Source organism: Crinia signifera, chromosome 7 (assembly GCF_055691185.1).
Source record: "Crinia signifera chromosome 7, ASM5569118v1, whole genome shotgun sequence".
Lineage (NCBI taxonomy): Eukaryota > Metazoa > Chordata > Amphibia > Anura > Myobatrachidae > Crinia > Crinia signifera.
The window spans coordinates 11,137,822-11,152,921 of NC_139223.1; the positions used below are offsets into that span (position 1 = coordinate 11,137,822).

General features: G+C 45.3%; 1 protein-coding gene across 1 annotated transcript in view; it reads left to right on the forward strand.

Annotated features, from left to right (window-relative positions):
* Window positions 1-15,100, forward strand: part of LOC146021063 (RING finger protein 112-like) — a 54,019-nt gene that overhangs the window by 26,980 nt on the left and 11,939 nt on the right. Inside the window, exons 8-11 of the mRNA XM_083154864.1 lie at window positions 4,683-4,806; window positions 6,339-6,469; window positions 9,153-9,206; window positions 9,588-9,683. Coding sequence (XP_083010990.1) covers window positions 4,683-4,806; window positions 6,339-6,469; window positions 9,153-9,206; window positions 9,588-9,683 — 405 coding nt within the window. The remainder of the gene's footprint in view (window positions 1-4,682; window positions 4,807-6,338; window positions 6,470-9,152; window positions 9,207-9,587; window positions 9,684-15,100) is intronic.

The window sequence follows — 15,100 nt, forward strand, 5'->3', positions numbered from 1 at the left end:
TTGTGATTGATGTCCACTATTATAAGACTGTTATATTGGGTCAGTAAGGACATACACAGGAAATAAAGTATTGCTGATCAATCCTGCCTAGTAATTAACACAGTGAGTGGCATATACTGTATATACTGCTGGACACCACAGATATAATGAATAACTCTCAACAGCATATCCAGTAGACTTTGTTGTTATTTTCAATACACACAATATATCTGATTTTAGAATTATGGCTTGACAGTTGCTGTGTCTAATTTGTGCATTGCATATGGGTGTGGTATGACCTGTCGACAGTGACCATGTTGACATTCAGTATGTCCTCATGGATATGTCAATATGATGAACTGTCAACAAACCATCCCTGGTTGAACAGTGGTCTCTTACCATTTCTCACTGGCAGCTCCAGCTTCTCAGTAGAGCTATAATACTGAGATACACATTCCAATGAGTATCTCTCCCCCATTGCCAAATTGCCCACCTTGGTCTTCTGGCACATGCTCCCAGCATAGGGGATGCAAAACTGTTTTCCAGACCAATTCATGTTTAAAATAAACTGCCACAATTGAAGTGTTTAGAATATTATAGCTAAATAACAGAGCGTAATGCAGTGATGGCTAACCTTGTCACTCCAGTTGTTGTTGAACTACACATCCCAGCATGCCTTTCATCAGTTTAAGCATGGCCAAATAGTAAAACTCTAGCAGGGCATGCTGGGATGTGCAGTTCAACAACAGCTGGAGTGTCAAGGTTAGCCATCACTGGCATAATGCATTGTTTGCCTAACTTACTTTAGCATTCAGTAAAGCGTTGGATATTAGAAGACACAGACGTAGACTATTCTATTAAGGGTTGTCACAGCGAGTGTTTGAGGATCCGTCTCAGGCGGTGGTCTCAGTAAGGACTGCACAGGGGGCGCTTGTAACTTGGCTGGAAGGATGTAAGACCTATGCATATATCCCAACCGTGAGTTTGGCTGAACTCCTTGGCGAAGGCGCGGAGTCTAACTGCCCGGCGGTCTTCGCCATTGACCCCCGCAAGGGAGTTTGGACTTCGCTGCGTCCGGACAGCAGGTCGCGGCCTTTTGCCAGAAGTACTCACAGAAGGCCAGGTGCAACTGATACTGGATGTAGGTCGAGACACTGGAACTGGACGTTGGTCGAAACACTGGAACTGGGCGTTGGTCGAGACACTGGAACTGGACGTTGGTCGAAACACTGGAACTGGACGTAGGTTGAGGCAGGAGAAGGGAGAACAGAAATAGCCACCTGGGCGGATAACTTCGGGAGCAAACTGGAACACAAAGGGCCGACTTGGCAGGGTAACTTAGTATGCCGACTTGGTGCAGATAACTTGAACTGGGAATAACAGAACTGAAGATAGCCAACCTGGCTTCAGGGTGAATGGAACCAGGGGTAACGGAGTGTACAGGAGCGGGGCTAGAATGGGAGCACTGGATAGACAGGAAACAACCAGGGTCTGATTCAGAGGACTGGAGTGCTTTGCAGCTTCTGACAGTAGCTCAGAGCTGAGTGCATGCAACTTAGAAGTTGCACCAGGCACTCTGCAGCTGCTGGGATTTATGAACCCAGCAGCACAGGGATAGGTTAAGGCTGATTGACAGAGGGCATAAGAGCCCCACCCCCGTCATCAGCTGACTTAATCAAGATGGCGGTGCCCAGCCGTCGGAGCTGTTCCCGCAGCACGGGCACCACCGGACCTCTGGAGAGCCACTGAGCCCCTGCCACCCGTCAGACCTCCACCCCCGGCCAGACCCCCTGCAGCCACCAGGATCGGAGGGAGCGGTGCAGTGAGTAGCCGCATCTCCCGCCCACCGATTGACGGGCCATGACAAGGGCAAACAAAAGGGATTTACCCTGATTTTTTTGCGCCAAGTTTTTTTTCCCTGGTCACTTCAATTACAGAGCATCCTCTCCAAAAAAAAAAACACTTTCGGGTGAAAACACGATATTCACAATTGTGACCATGAAAACGGGTCAGTTATCAGGGATTTTTTTCTCCTGCCAAAGTCAGTAACTGTAAACAAGGAAAGAGAAGAAACTCGGGTGGGGTGCACTCTTAATCCCCAATCTAAGTAGCTCAAATGCTCGAAAAAAGTTTTACATATATTTTTTATATTTTTTAATGCCAAGTGAAAAAATTAATTAATTAAATGAAAAAGAGTTTATTTAGAAAAAGTTTTTTAATGTGCTTTAATTACTTTAATAAAATCTAATTTTAATCTAAAAATTTTTGAGTCAGAGTAATTTTTATTAATTTTTTAAAATTTTTTAAACTATTTTGTATAATTATTTTATATACATACAAAATATGCCTTTGTTTGCGAATGATTTTAAGCAATAATGATAGGGCTGGTATCAATAGTTGTTATAATAAATTAACCTGTGTGTACCACTATATTTGATTAATCTCAGCACCACCACTATAACGATGATGGGGCTGGATCAAAAATTGGTGCAATAATTGCCGTATGTGTACCACTATATGTGATCCATATAAGCACCAGCAATGTATAAAACTGACCTTCATAAATCCTTAATGCCTATACCATTTGGCATTATAGTTTTGTTCTCAATTTGGAACGCTGCCGGGTGAACAAGCTTTTGCGAAACGTGCGTCCCAGATCCCCAGATTGTCAGAGACGCGTTCACGTGTGCACACGTGACCGCAGGAGCGGCTTCCAGGCTGAAGCTTCAGAGACGAGACGAGTGCTCCTGGCGTCCCTGCATCACAGAGATCCAGGGCTGGTAACGTAGACCTCTCCCTGCAAGGCAGCCGTGCGCTGTCAGTGCCGGCTGAGCTTTGGCTATGGGACTTTGGTCTTTTCTTTTTCTTTTCACTTCATTCATTTAAAAACTGTAAATCGGAGAATTGACTGTCTCTTTATTGTAATAGAGTCTTTTGACTGTTGCATGAGATAATTGTGTCCAAATTTGTAGCACTCTCCAGTTGTAACATTTATTGGCTTAAATCGGCTGCACTCAGACTGGTTCTGGGTGTAATTTTGTACTGAGAATCGTTTAAACATTATATAATTATAACTGTACAAGCTAGTTTTGACACTTACAGGGATTGGCTGCTCTGCCCAGAGGCAGATACAGCCGATAATTGTGCATTAAATCAATTAATTGCACCTGTTCTTGACCACATAGTGCTTGTCCCAGTGCTTCAGTAAAAACAGAGAGTTTTCAGTGTAAATGTGTTTTTGTGAACATGACTTTAGTTCAGTGGTGACTGGCATGCATGTGGATGCGCATGAACATATAAGCAATGCCAACTGAGATATACTAATTGGTCTGTCTATCTTAGAGTGAGTTTTCTTGCTGCAAAACTGTGCCATTTATTTCTTTTTACAACTGTGTCTGTGAGCATTACCAGGCTAATTGGATAAGTTTTCATGTGAATACCACTAGACTAATTGGCTAAATTATTTACAACAATCAGTCAATCATAAAGTGAATTAATGCATGAGTGCAAATGTAAATAGTGTGTATATACTTTATTTGATTTATCATTTTTTATTTTGCTGACTAATGATTATAATCCTTATCTCATTCCAAATTGAGAACAAAACTATAATGCCAAATGGTATAGGCATTAAGGATTTATGAAGGTCAGTTTTATACATTGCTGGTGCTTATATGGATCACATATAGTGGTACACATACGGCAATTATTGCACCAATTTTTGATCCAGCCCCATCATCGTTATAGTGGTGGTGCTGAGATTAATCAAATATAGTGGTACACACAGGTTAATTTATTATAACAACTATTGATACCAGCCCTATCATTATTGCTTAAAATCATTCGCAAACAAAGGCATATATTTTGTATGTATATAAAATAATTATACAAAATAGTTTAAAAAATTTTAAAAAATTAATAAAAATTACTCTGACACAAAAAAATTTTTGCGCAGCATTACATTTTATTAAAGTAAATAAAGCACATTAAAATACAAATAGACTTTGAAAAAAACTTTTTCTAAATAAACTCTTTTTCATTTAATTAATTAATTTTTTCACTTGGCATTAAAAAATATAAAAAAATATATGTAAAACTTTTTTCGAGCATTTGAGCTACTTAGATTGGGGATTAAGAGTGCACCCCACCCGAGTTTCTTCTCTCTCCTTGTTTATAATTAAACTCATTCTTGCTCGGGGGTGCACCACTGACCATCACTTTTCTTAAAGCTACGGCTTGCTGCATAGGCTGGTAGGTGATGTTAGCAATAAATTATTTTTTATTATAGTCAGTCTCTCTTCCCAATCTTCCTATCTCTTCCCAAAATTACTTCCAATCTTTCGTGCAGACCCCTCCCACCCAATTTCTTGTAAAGTCAGTAACTGCACTAGGACAAGGTTGTACTCTTTTTTTTTTTTTTTTACTATTCTAAAGTAAATTAATGAACCACTTTAAGACGTCCTGACATAATTATATCTAGATAGGAGCTTCTTCATACATTTCGTTATTTTCATCTAAAAAGCGAAACTTCAGGTGTCTTGCCGGAACAGAAGATATTGACTTAGAGCAAAAAGCTCTTGCACGTTTCTTATTCAGGTCAAGTCACAACCTTTCCACACTAACCCCGATTTTGAATATTTACATTTCAACTTTTTCATTCCCCCAATATATATATATAATTTTATTTTTAATTTTTAATTCAGAGGCTAACTAGAAGTGGACAATATGGCAAGATATTGCCGACTCTAAATAGTCCATCAGTAAGCGGATTCCTGCTGCCTCACCCTGGAAAACAATTCCTGACATCATCCCTTGGGTGCCTGGCAGGTAAGACTCTAATGATACAACACTAGCTGGTTACATCCTTTGAGTTGTCTGTAACAGGGCCAAATTAAATCAGGGGCAAAAGGGGTCAGTACCCCTGGGCCCCCCTCTTTTTTTTAGCTAAAGGGAGGGTGCATGGGAGTGGGGTAGTGCTGCAGCTTCACCTGCAGCATTACTGGGAGTTGACTAAGTCCCATGACACTTTGAATAAGAAGGCAGAGGCTGAGACGTTTGTGCTGAGCTCTGATTGGTGGAGCTCATTACATGCTTCTCAGGCCCACGGAGGACAGCAGCAGCAGCCTAGTCATGGGAGGGTTTTTAACAAGAGGCAGCACTGGGACTGTGAGGTCTCCTACAGTCCTACAGAGTAAGGTGCAGAGGGACAAACACAGGCTTTCATGTGGTAAAAAACGCACTCTGACCGAACTCTTATCCAACCGAGTTAGTCAGAATTAGGGCCATAGTCTGCTGTCCTATATCCTAGAAAAAATACTAAACAATGCGCTATAATGGGAAACGCTTATTTTATTATTGTTAAAAAATACTCTAAAACCTGCGATCTCTTCTTTTTTTGAAAATCAGAGTAATTTCTGCTATATATCTCACCACCAGTAGAGGTCACTAGAACCTAGATTCAGCTAAATGTTATCGACATTATAGCACAAGATGTAGGGTCCCACTTATCAAATTATCAAAGAGGGAATGCCTTTAAAAATGCGATAAACGCCCGCTATCGGCATTTGTAAGTATCCATTCAATGTATTAAGCCGCTACCGCATTGATTTCAGAGAAATCACGGGGGCATTTATTGCATGTGTTGTTTTACTGCAGTTCCCATCTTTTATCTGCTAATTGCCCAATTCCCTATGAAAGGGCAGCAAGCTCTTCCCCTGCTAAATAGTCACACACCCATCCTGTATTTGGGGGTAGTTCTGATATTTCTGGATCTGAGTTTTCCTAGAGCTTTACATGGAATCTAATGACTTGCAATTGGTTCACCACATTCTACTGTAACTACGCCACACATCGCCCACTGTTCTGTCCACATCTTCAACTGCCATCGCTCGAACTTGCCAAGGCCCATGCAATGTGCAGGAGACTGGCTCAGCAATGGGTGGGTGTACGTGCCAATACTAATACTGGCAGCTGCGGCTGAGAATGGGAACACACTGAGTGGCATAAAGCCGTATGAATACTCACATTAGCAAAATGGCTGCCCTGGTGTGTTGCGTCCGACTCTTCCCTTATATAGGGTGGTCTCCCTCAGGCACCCCCCACCGCTGATTACTTGCAGCCCCTCTATAGCTGTAGCATTGTCCCCTTCTGTAGCTGTGTGGCTTCTCCCCTGCACACACTCTCATTATTTAGGCAGAGTTGAGAGTCAGACCAATGCTGCCTGGCATTCACCGGTGCATCTTAATGTGCTGCCACCCTACCAGCCTCAGTCCTGGAGGTGAGTATTCAGGCAGTGAGTATAAGTGATGTCAGGCCTCCGTCTGTCTCTCCAGCCAATCACCACGTTTCTTTGTTCGCAGATATGGATGAAGATTTCAGGAGATATCTAATGTCATACATCTCCGACCTTCTGAGAGAGATTTGGCAGCACCGTAAAACTGACACCAGTGGGAAGAAAATCACCTGTGCCCAAGTGGGAGAATATCTGACGGTCTGTATTATAGGCATGCTGGTCGGAGTTACATATAAGACAGTACTCAGGGCTTAAATGGGTTTTTAATAAACTACAATATGAATTAGGAAATACATAAGAAAGGTGCCCACCGGTCCCTACACACTGCCCGGTTGGCCGCAAGTCCCCGCACGATACCTGCCAGTCCTCACCTGCTGCCCAGCTTTCCCAGGTTTATAGTTCCATCCTTCATTAACAGCGCTCCAGTGTGTACATGTGATCTGTGCTGAGGGGATATCCCTCCAGTGTGTACATGTGATCTGTGCTGAGGGGATATCCCTCCAGTGTGTACAGGTGATCTGGGCTGAGGGAATATCCCTCCAGTGTGTACAGGTGATCTGTGCTGAGGGGATATCCCTCCAGTGTGTACATGTGATCTGGGCTGAGGAGATATCCCTCCAGTGTTTACAGGTGATCTGTGCTGAGGGGATATCCCTCCAGTGTGTACAGGTGATCTGGGCTGAGGGGATATCCCTCCAGTGTGTACAGGTGATCTGTGCTGAGGGGATATCCCTCCAGTGTGTACATGTGATCTGGGCTGAGGAGATATCCCTCCAGTGTGTACATGTGATCTGGGCTGAGGAGATATCCCTCCAGTGTTTACAGGTGATCTGTGCTGAGGGGATATCCCTCCAGTGTGTACAGGTGATCTGGGCTGAGGGGATATCCCTCCAGTGTGTACAGGTGATCTGTGCTGAGGGGATATCCCTCCAGTGTGTACATGTGATCTGGGCTGAGGAGATATCCCTCCAGTGTGTACAGGTGATCTGGGCTGAGGGGATATCACTCCAGTGTGTACAGGTGATCTGGGCTGAGGGGACATCCCTCCAGTGTGTACAGGTGATCTGGGCTGAGGGGATATCCCTCCAGTGTGTGCAGGTGATCTGGGCTGAGGGGATATCCCTCCAGTGTGTGCAGGTGATCCGGGCTGAGGGGATATCACTCCAGTGTGTGCAGGTGATCCGGGCTGAGGGGATATCACTCCAGTGTGTACATGTGATCTGTGCTGAGGGGATATCCCTCCAGTGTGTACAGGTGATCTGGGCTGAGGGGATATCCCTCCAGTGTGTACAGGTGATCTGTGCTGAGGGGATATCCCTCCAGTGTGTACATGTGATCTGGGCTGAGGAGATATCCCTCCAGTGTTTACAGGTGATCTGTGCTGAGGGGATATCCCTCCAGTGTGTACAGGTGATCTGGGCTGAGGGGATATCCCTCCAGTGTGTACAGGTGATCTGTGCTGAGGGGATATCCCTCCAGTGTGTACATGTGATCTGGGCTGAGGAGATATCCCTCCAGTGTGTACATGTGATCTGGGCTGAGGAGATATCCCTCCAGTGTTTACAGGTGATCTGTGCTGAGGGGATATCCCTCCAGTGTGTACAGGTGATCTGGGCTGAGGGGATATCCCTCCAGTGTGTACAGGTGATCTGTGCTGAGGGGATATCCCTCCAGTGTGTACATGTGATCTGGGCTGAGGAGATATCCCTCCAGTGTGTACAGGTGATCTGGGCTGAGGGGATATCACTCCAGTGTGTACAGGTGATCTGGGCTGAGGGGACATCCCTCCAGTGTGTACAGGTGATCTGGGCTGAGGGGATATCCCTCCAGTGTGTGCAGGTGATCTGGGCTGAGGGGATATCCCTCCAGTGTGTGCAGGTGATCCGGGCTGAGGGGATATCACTCCAGTGTGTGCAGGTGATCCGGGCTGAGGGGATATCACTCCAGTGTGTATAGGTGATCTGGGCTGAGGGGATATCCCTCCAGTGTGTACAGGTGATCTGTGCTGAGGGGATATCCCTCCAGTGTGTACAGGTGATCTGGGCTGAGGGGATATCCCTTCAGTGTGTACAGGTGATCTGTGCTGAGGGGATATCCCTCCAGTGTGTGCAGGTGATCTGGGCTGAGGGGATATCCCTACAGTGTGTGCAGGTGATCTGGGCTGAGGGGATATCCCTCCAGTGGGTGCAGGTGATCTGGGCTGAAGGGATATCCCTCCAGTGTGTGCAGGTGATCTGGGCTGAGGGGATATCCCTCCAGTGGGTGCAGGTGATCTGTGCTGAGGGGATATCCCTCCAGTGTGTACAGGTGATCTATGCTGAGGGGATATCCCTCCAGTGTGTACAGGTGATCTATGCTGAGGGGATATCCCTCCAGTGTGTACAGGTGATCTGTGCTGAGGGGATATCCCTTCAGTGTGTACAGGTGATCTGTGCTGAGGGGATATCCCTCCAGTGTGTGCAGGTGATCTGGGCTGAGGGGATATCCCTACAGTGTGTGCAGGTGATCTGGGCTGAGGGGATATCCCTCCAGTGGGTGCAGGTGATCTGGGCTGAGGGGATATCCCTCCAGTGTGTACAGGTGATCTGGGCTGAAGGGATATCCCTCCAGTGGGTGCAGGTGATCTGTGCTGAGGGGATATCCCTCCAGTGTGTACAGGTGATCTGGGCTGAGTGGATATCCCTCCAGTGTGTGCAGGTGATCTGGGCTGAAGGGCTATCACTCCAGTGTGTGCAGGTGACCTGGGCTGAGTGGATATCCCTTCAGTGTGAAGAATAAATGTAGGACATTATGTCAGCACGTAGGTCTGAGTAATGTTGTAGAGGGGTTTATTACTGTATGTAGATTACATTCCAGGATCCTGTTTTTTATTGTTTTGCAGGTTGTTTGCAGCGCGCTGAAGAATAAAAATTACGGCTTTAAAACCCCTATGGAGGTAATAATATGGTAGATTATACTACATGTTCATGATTTCACCACTGGGGGCACTCTTTCATTGCAGTCTGAGTAAAGTACAATTGCTGCACTACAGAGGAACGGGCCTGGTCAGGGCTTATTCCTGTCTATGTGGAGATGCAGATTAGAATGACACATAGCCTGGTATACAATGCTTAATAGTAACCTAAAGGGATATAACTGGAGAGCTGGGCACGGATGATGTCACTGATGATGTAACACACTGTAATGTTATAACATCTCACACTGCACATGTTGTATTATTATTATACTGCCCATAACACACCACACCTTATACACAAGTCTAATTATCCTGCTGATGTCATGTCTGGTCATCTGTACAATATGTCTGTCTCACCAGATGATCAATGCATTTGAAAATGAAAAGATCTTGCTTGTCAATGCAAACATCTTGGTTGACATCAAGCATAGAATTCAGGATTACATGAAGAGAGAGGTAAATGAGCTGTAACTTTATACAGTATGTATATGTGTGTATAGAGAGAGAGAAAGATAGAGACAATGACGCCACGGCTTATGGCAGAGCCTAGGGGAATAAGACGGCACTCCACGGATTTCGATAAATAAGCGTATTTTCATTTAGAAGTCCATAGTGAAACAAATCACATCTACATCAAGGTTTTAAGGCTTTCTTGCCTTTTCATCAGGATGTGCGACAAAGGTGCCTATAGTGCACAGCACAGCACAGCACAGCACAGCACAGCACTATATTCACTTTTGTCGCACTTCCTGATGAAAAGTAAAAAAAACATTTTGTATCCCAATTGCACACTGAGTGAGAAATAACTACATGCCAGCATGATGGGGGCCCACACCCCAGACCCATAGCCAATATTAGGGACCCCCAGTGACACAGAGACGCCTTGACGTACGTCCTGGGGGCTTAGCCCTATATCTGCAGACATATGCAACCAAGATCTCTGTATTATCTGATTATTATGTGTATATTTACACTCAGTGTGCAATTGGGATACAAAATGTTTTTTCCTAACCAGAATTACCCCTCCCTTTTGGCACCTGAGTGACAGCACAATCTGATTGAGCAGCTTGCCAACAAATGTGTCATCCTGATAAAAAGGCAAAGAAGCCTTGAAACGTTGATGTAGATGTGATTTATTTCACTATGGACTTATAAAAGAAGATACTCTTATTTATCCAAACCTGTGGAGTGCCGCCTTATTCCCCTAGGCTCTGCCGTAAGCCGTGGGGTCATCGTGTATGTATATATATGTATGTATATATATATATATATATAGATAGATAGATAGATAGATAGATAGATAGATAGATAGATAGATAGATAGATAGCCATATAAAAAGACAGCGGCGACTAATTATTGTAAATGAGATAAATTAGATAAAAAACAGAATATTTAATGGGATGACAGTAAAAGGGTATACAAATGGACATATATTGCGCGGTAAAATAGTTAATGGTAAAGGTAAAAAAGTATAACTAAAAGATATATATAATAATTATATATATATACAAAAAATAAACAAGACTATATTGCTGATAAAAATAAGGTGCTTAACTTATGAGGTGGTAGGAGGTAGGTACCCCAACGTGTTTCATCGATGTGACTTCATCAAGGGGTCAAATAAATATATATATATATATACTAGGTGATTCATCGTGCCCTACGGGCGCTCTTCACACCGTCGTAAGGGGCTGCGCCCACTTAATTTGTTAACATTTGAATATGAGAAATATGGTTAGAATTGTATGAAAGATGCCTGTATTGCAACTTGAGTTATAGGTGAAATGTGTTAAATAGAGAGCATATGATGTGGAAGGGGGGTGTATTGTTTTGTTTAATTAAACAGCGGTTACAGAGTAAGATGTACATTGATAGTGTGGATGGTACTGTGACATTTGTGGGTGTGTGGGGGGGGGGCTGTGTGTGCATGTTGTTGAGGTGTGTGTGTGCAATAGTATAGTAGGGTGTTTCTGAGTCAGCGGCTCCCCACTGGCGGAGGTCACGACACAGGAAAACAGGAGGCTGGGTAGTGATAGGGGTGTGTGGGAATAAGGGGGACTAAAGAGGAGGGTGGGAGATACTGTGCAGCTTCTGCCAGTGGGTGAGGGTCCAATGTGGCAGTACAGGAGTACAGGATGGTGGCCCTCAGTCAGTGTCTCCTCCTACTGGGTGGGAGTTCGGGTGCATGAGAGCAGGAGGCTGGGCTATGAGGCATGATAGAGGCATGTGGGCAACACAGCGTCAGCGACTCCCCAGTGGTGGAAGTTACGGTTCAGGAGAGCAGGAAGCTGGGTAGTGATAGGGGTGTGTGAGTATACGGGGGACTAAAGAGGGGCTTAGGGGTGCCGTGAATTGTGGGAGGGGCGTGGGGGGTGCCGTGAATCAAGGGAGGGAGGGGGCGCAGGTGTCCGCGAATCGCGGGAGTGGGCGGGGGTCAGCAAAGCGTGGGAGGGGGCGTGAATTGCGGGAGGGGGGGTTGCGAATTGCGGGAGGGGGGTGTGCGGGGGTGACGTGAATCGTGGGAGGGGGCGTGAATCGTGGGGGGGGGTGCGCGGGGGGTCCGTGAATTGCGGGAGGGGGGGCACGGGGCGCGATAAATCACCTAGTTGGTTATATATTCTTGTAGAAGGATGGTAGGATGTTGCTGTCATTCAGAATGCATTTACATAAACACTAATAGTAGCAGTAAAAGATCTGACTTAAAACACCTACAGTAAAACAGAACAGGTGTTATATATTATACAAAGAATTGGTTGATGATGTGTAGGTTGACGTGCACATAGTTGTCACTGTAAAAAAATTGCTACAAAAAAAATCAACACAGAAAGGTCAACACATGTAAATGTTGACATAAGTGTGGCACTTCATTGGTGTCCATGTCGACACATGAGAATGAATATGAAAACATTCAAAAAAGAAAAATAAATCTTCAAAAACTCATGTCAACCTTTTTCATTGTCGACCATAGCCGTGTCAGTGTTTTGCATGTGCCATTTAATTCTGGGGTTGCCGTGAATCGCGAGCGGGGGTGAGGGGGGAGGGAGGAGGTGAGGTGTGTCCGCGAATCACGGGAGAAGGGGTCGTGGGTGGATGCCGTGAATTGCGGGAGGGGGGTGTGGGTGCCGTGAATCGTGGGAGGGGGGAACGCGGGGGGTTGCAGTGAATCGTGGGAGGGTGGGTCGCAGGGGCGGGGGGTTGCCGCAATGACGGGGGGAATCGCGGTAGGGGGGGTCGCGGGGGGTGGGGGGGTACCGCGAGGAAGGGGGGGCCTGGCACAAATCGTGGGAGGGGGGGGTCGCGGGGTGCCACGAAACGCAGGAGGGGGTGTGTCACGGGGTGGGGCCGCAAATCGTGGGAGTCGCCGCGAATTGGGGAGGGGGTGCTGTGAATCGCGGGAGGGGGGTCGCCGGGAGGTGCCGCGAATCGCCACAAGAAAAAATCAACACAGAAAGGTCAACACATGTAAATGTTGACATAAGTGTGGCATTTCATTGGTGTCCATGTCGACACATGAGAATGAATATGAAAACATTGAAAAAGTGAAAAATAAATCTTCAAAAACTCATGTCAACCTTTTTCATTGTCGACCATAGCCATGTCAGTGTTTTGCATGTGCCATTTAATCGTGGGGTTGCTGTGAATGGGGGGGAGGGACACATTGCTCTGTTTCTGGACTTTCTTCTTAATTTATGGATTACCATCACCTGTGCTTAAACACCTTTCTTATCAATTACCCTGTTTAAAACAGGTGATGACAATCATAAATTAAGATGGAAGTCCACAAACAGAGCATTCTGTCCCTCCTGGAGAGGGTCATGTTGGGAGGTATGGAGGTGTGGGGCGCTCACCTGGAGTGTCTGGTGAGTAGCTGTGTCTTTGCTGTGTAACATGGCAGAGGGTGTCTGGCACTGTCTGTGGGCTCACTGGGCTGGTTCTCTGTCGTGTGAGTCAGTCATGTGAGTCAGAGGCTCCACCCAGCGTTACAGCTTCAGACACACTTTGAGTGACAGATGTAGCCAAATATATAAGAGATATATATATAGGGATCAATATGAAATCCCGGCGGTCAGAATCCCGATGGTCGAAATCCCGACCACCGCAATGCCGACAAGGGGGGGACGTGGATCGCCCCCCCTTGCGGACTCGTTGCCCACAAGGGTGGCACACAGCGGACAGTGACGCAGTGGGCACGCAGTGGGCACGCAGCGTGCCCGGTGCCTCCCTACGTTCGGTACACTATTTTATTCTCCCTCTATGGGTGTCATGGACCAGCACATGCGGATTACACCATCAGAAAATAATCACACTCAAGGTATTGAGATGGTGCAAGCTTTCGGGCTTTAATGAGCCCTTCGTCAGGCAGCAGCATAAAATATACACATATGAGCTTACCTTTATATACAGAAAGAAGAGGTGAAGGTAGTTCCGCCTCGCCACGGGTCCCGGCGTGTGTTCCACGCAGTTACTTCCGGGTCCGGCTATCCCAGGCATCCCCACGAGAGCGTCACGCCTCCGTTACCCGGGCGACGCGGCACCACCTGTAAACAAACAAGAAGAATACATTAAAACAGCAGCGTCTGGCTCAAGAACAACTTGGAATACATAAAAAGTGCATCACAGTGTTAAAATACATGATGTTATGCATGGTAAGCATTTTGTGGCCATACTAAGACGCAAAAGGATACATTTAATTAATAAACACATTCAGGTTCAAATGATCGTTAAGCCCTTTAGGCTTAACAGTATCTAAAACAAAAATCCACTTTGATTCACATTGCAAAAGGGCTTTATGCCTATGACCCCTTCTTTTATTTTCTGGAATGTGGTCAATAATTATGTGTTTAAAATTAGACATGTTGTGTTTCTGTTCAGCAAAATGCCTCGCCAGGGGCTGGTCAGAGGGCTTGCCTGCTAATGCTGCCCTGATGCTAGTCCTATGCATTGCCATTCGCTCTTTCAAGGTTCAAATGGTCTTACCGATGCAGCACAGCCCACACGGGCATTTAACCATATATAATACATAGGTACTTGAACAGGTTAGTGCATAGCGAATAGAATATCTCTTCCCTGAATGGGGGTGATAGAAATATTTGGAGGGTACCATATGTTGACACGTAGTACATCCAGTGCATTTGTGACAACCTGGATCTCGTTTGCGTACCCTACTATCGATGTTTACAAATTCGCTAACATCTGTGTGGAGCAGCCAGTCTCTAATACTTTTACCTTTTTTGTAGCATGGCTTTAGTCTAGAATGTTTAAAACACTTCAAATCCTCATCGTCACGTACTATCGGCCACAGCTTTTTACTCCAATCACTGATCTTTTTGGGCTGTAGAATAACTCTGCACCCAATGTATGCGTTCAATGGTTTTATCAGGGGCAGACTTGTTGGAAGGTATTAATGCAGCCTCTCTCCTAACTGTCTCAACCTTCGAAAGGGCGGTATTCAAGATGTTGTCTGAATAGCTCCTTTCTTTGAATTTTTTAGTCATACCAACAAGCGTGTCCCCTAGCATCTCTGAGTCACTGGTTATGCGCTTAGCCCGCAGGTATTGTGAATAGGGTAATCCACGTATCGTGGCTGGGGGATGGTAACTATCAGCCCTAAGCAACATGTTTCTATCTGTGCTTTTGGTGAATAATTTGGTCACAATTTTTGAGTCAACAATGCAGATATTAACGTCTAGGTAGTTGATCTCTTCAAGGCTAGATTGGTAAGTAAATTTTATCGGGCGATCAAATCTATTAATCTTCATCATCAAAGTCTCAAATTCATCCAGGCGTCTTCTCCAAAAGAGGATGACGTCATCTATATATCTCTTATAGAAAAAAAAAAATGTTTCTCTTACTTCACAGTTAAAAAAAGAAG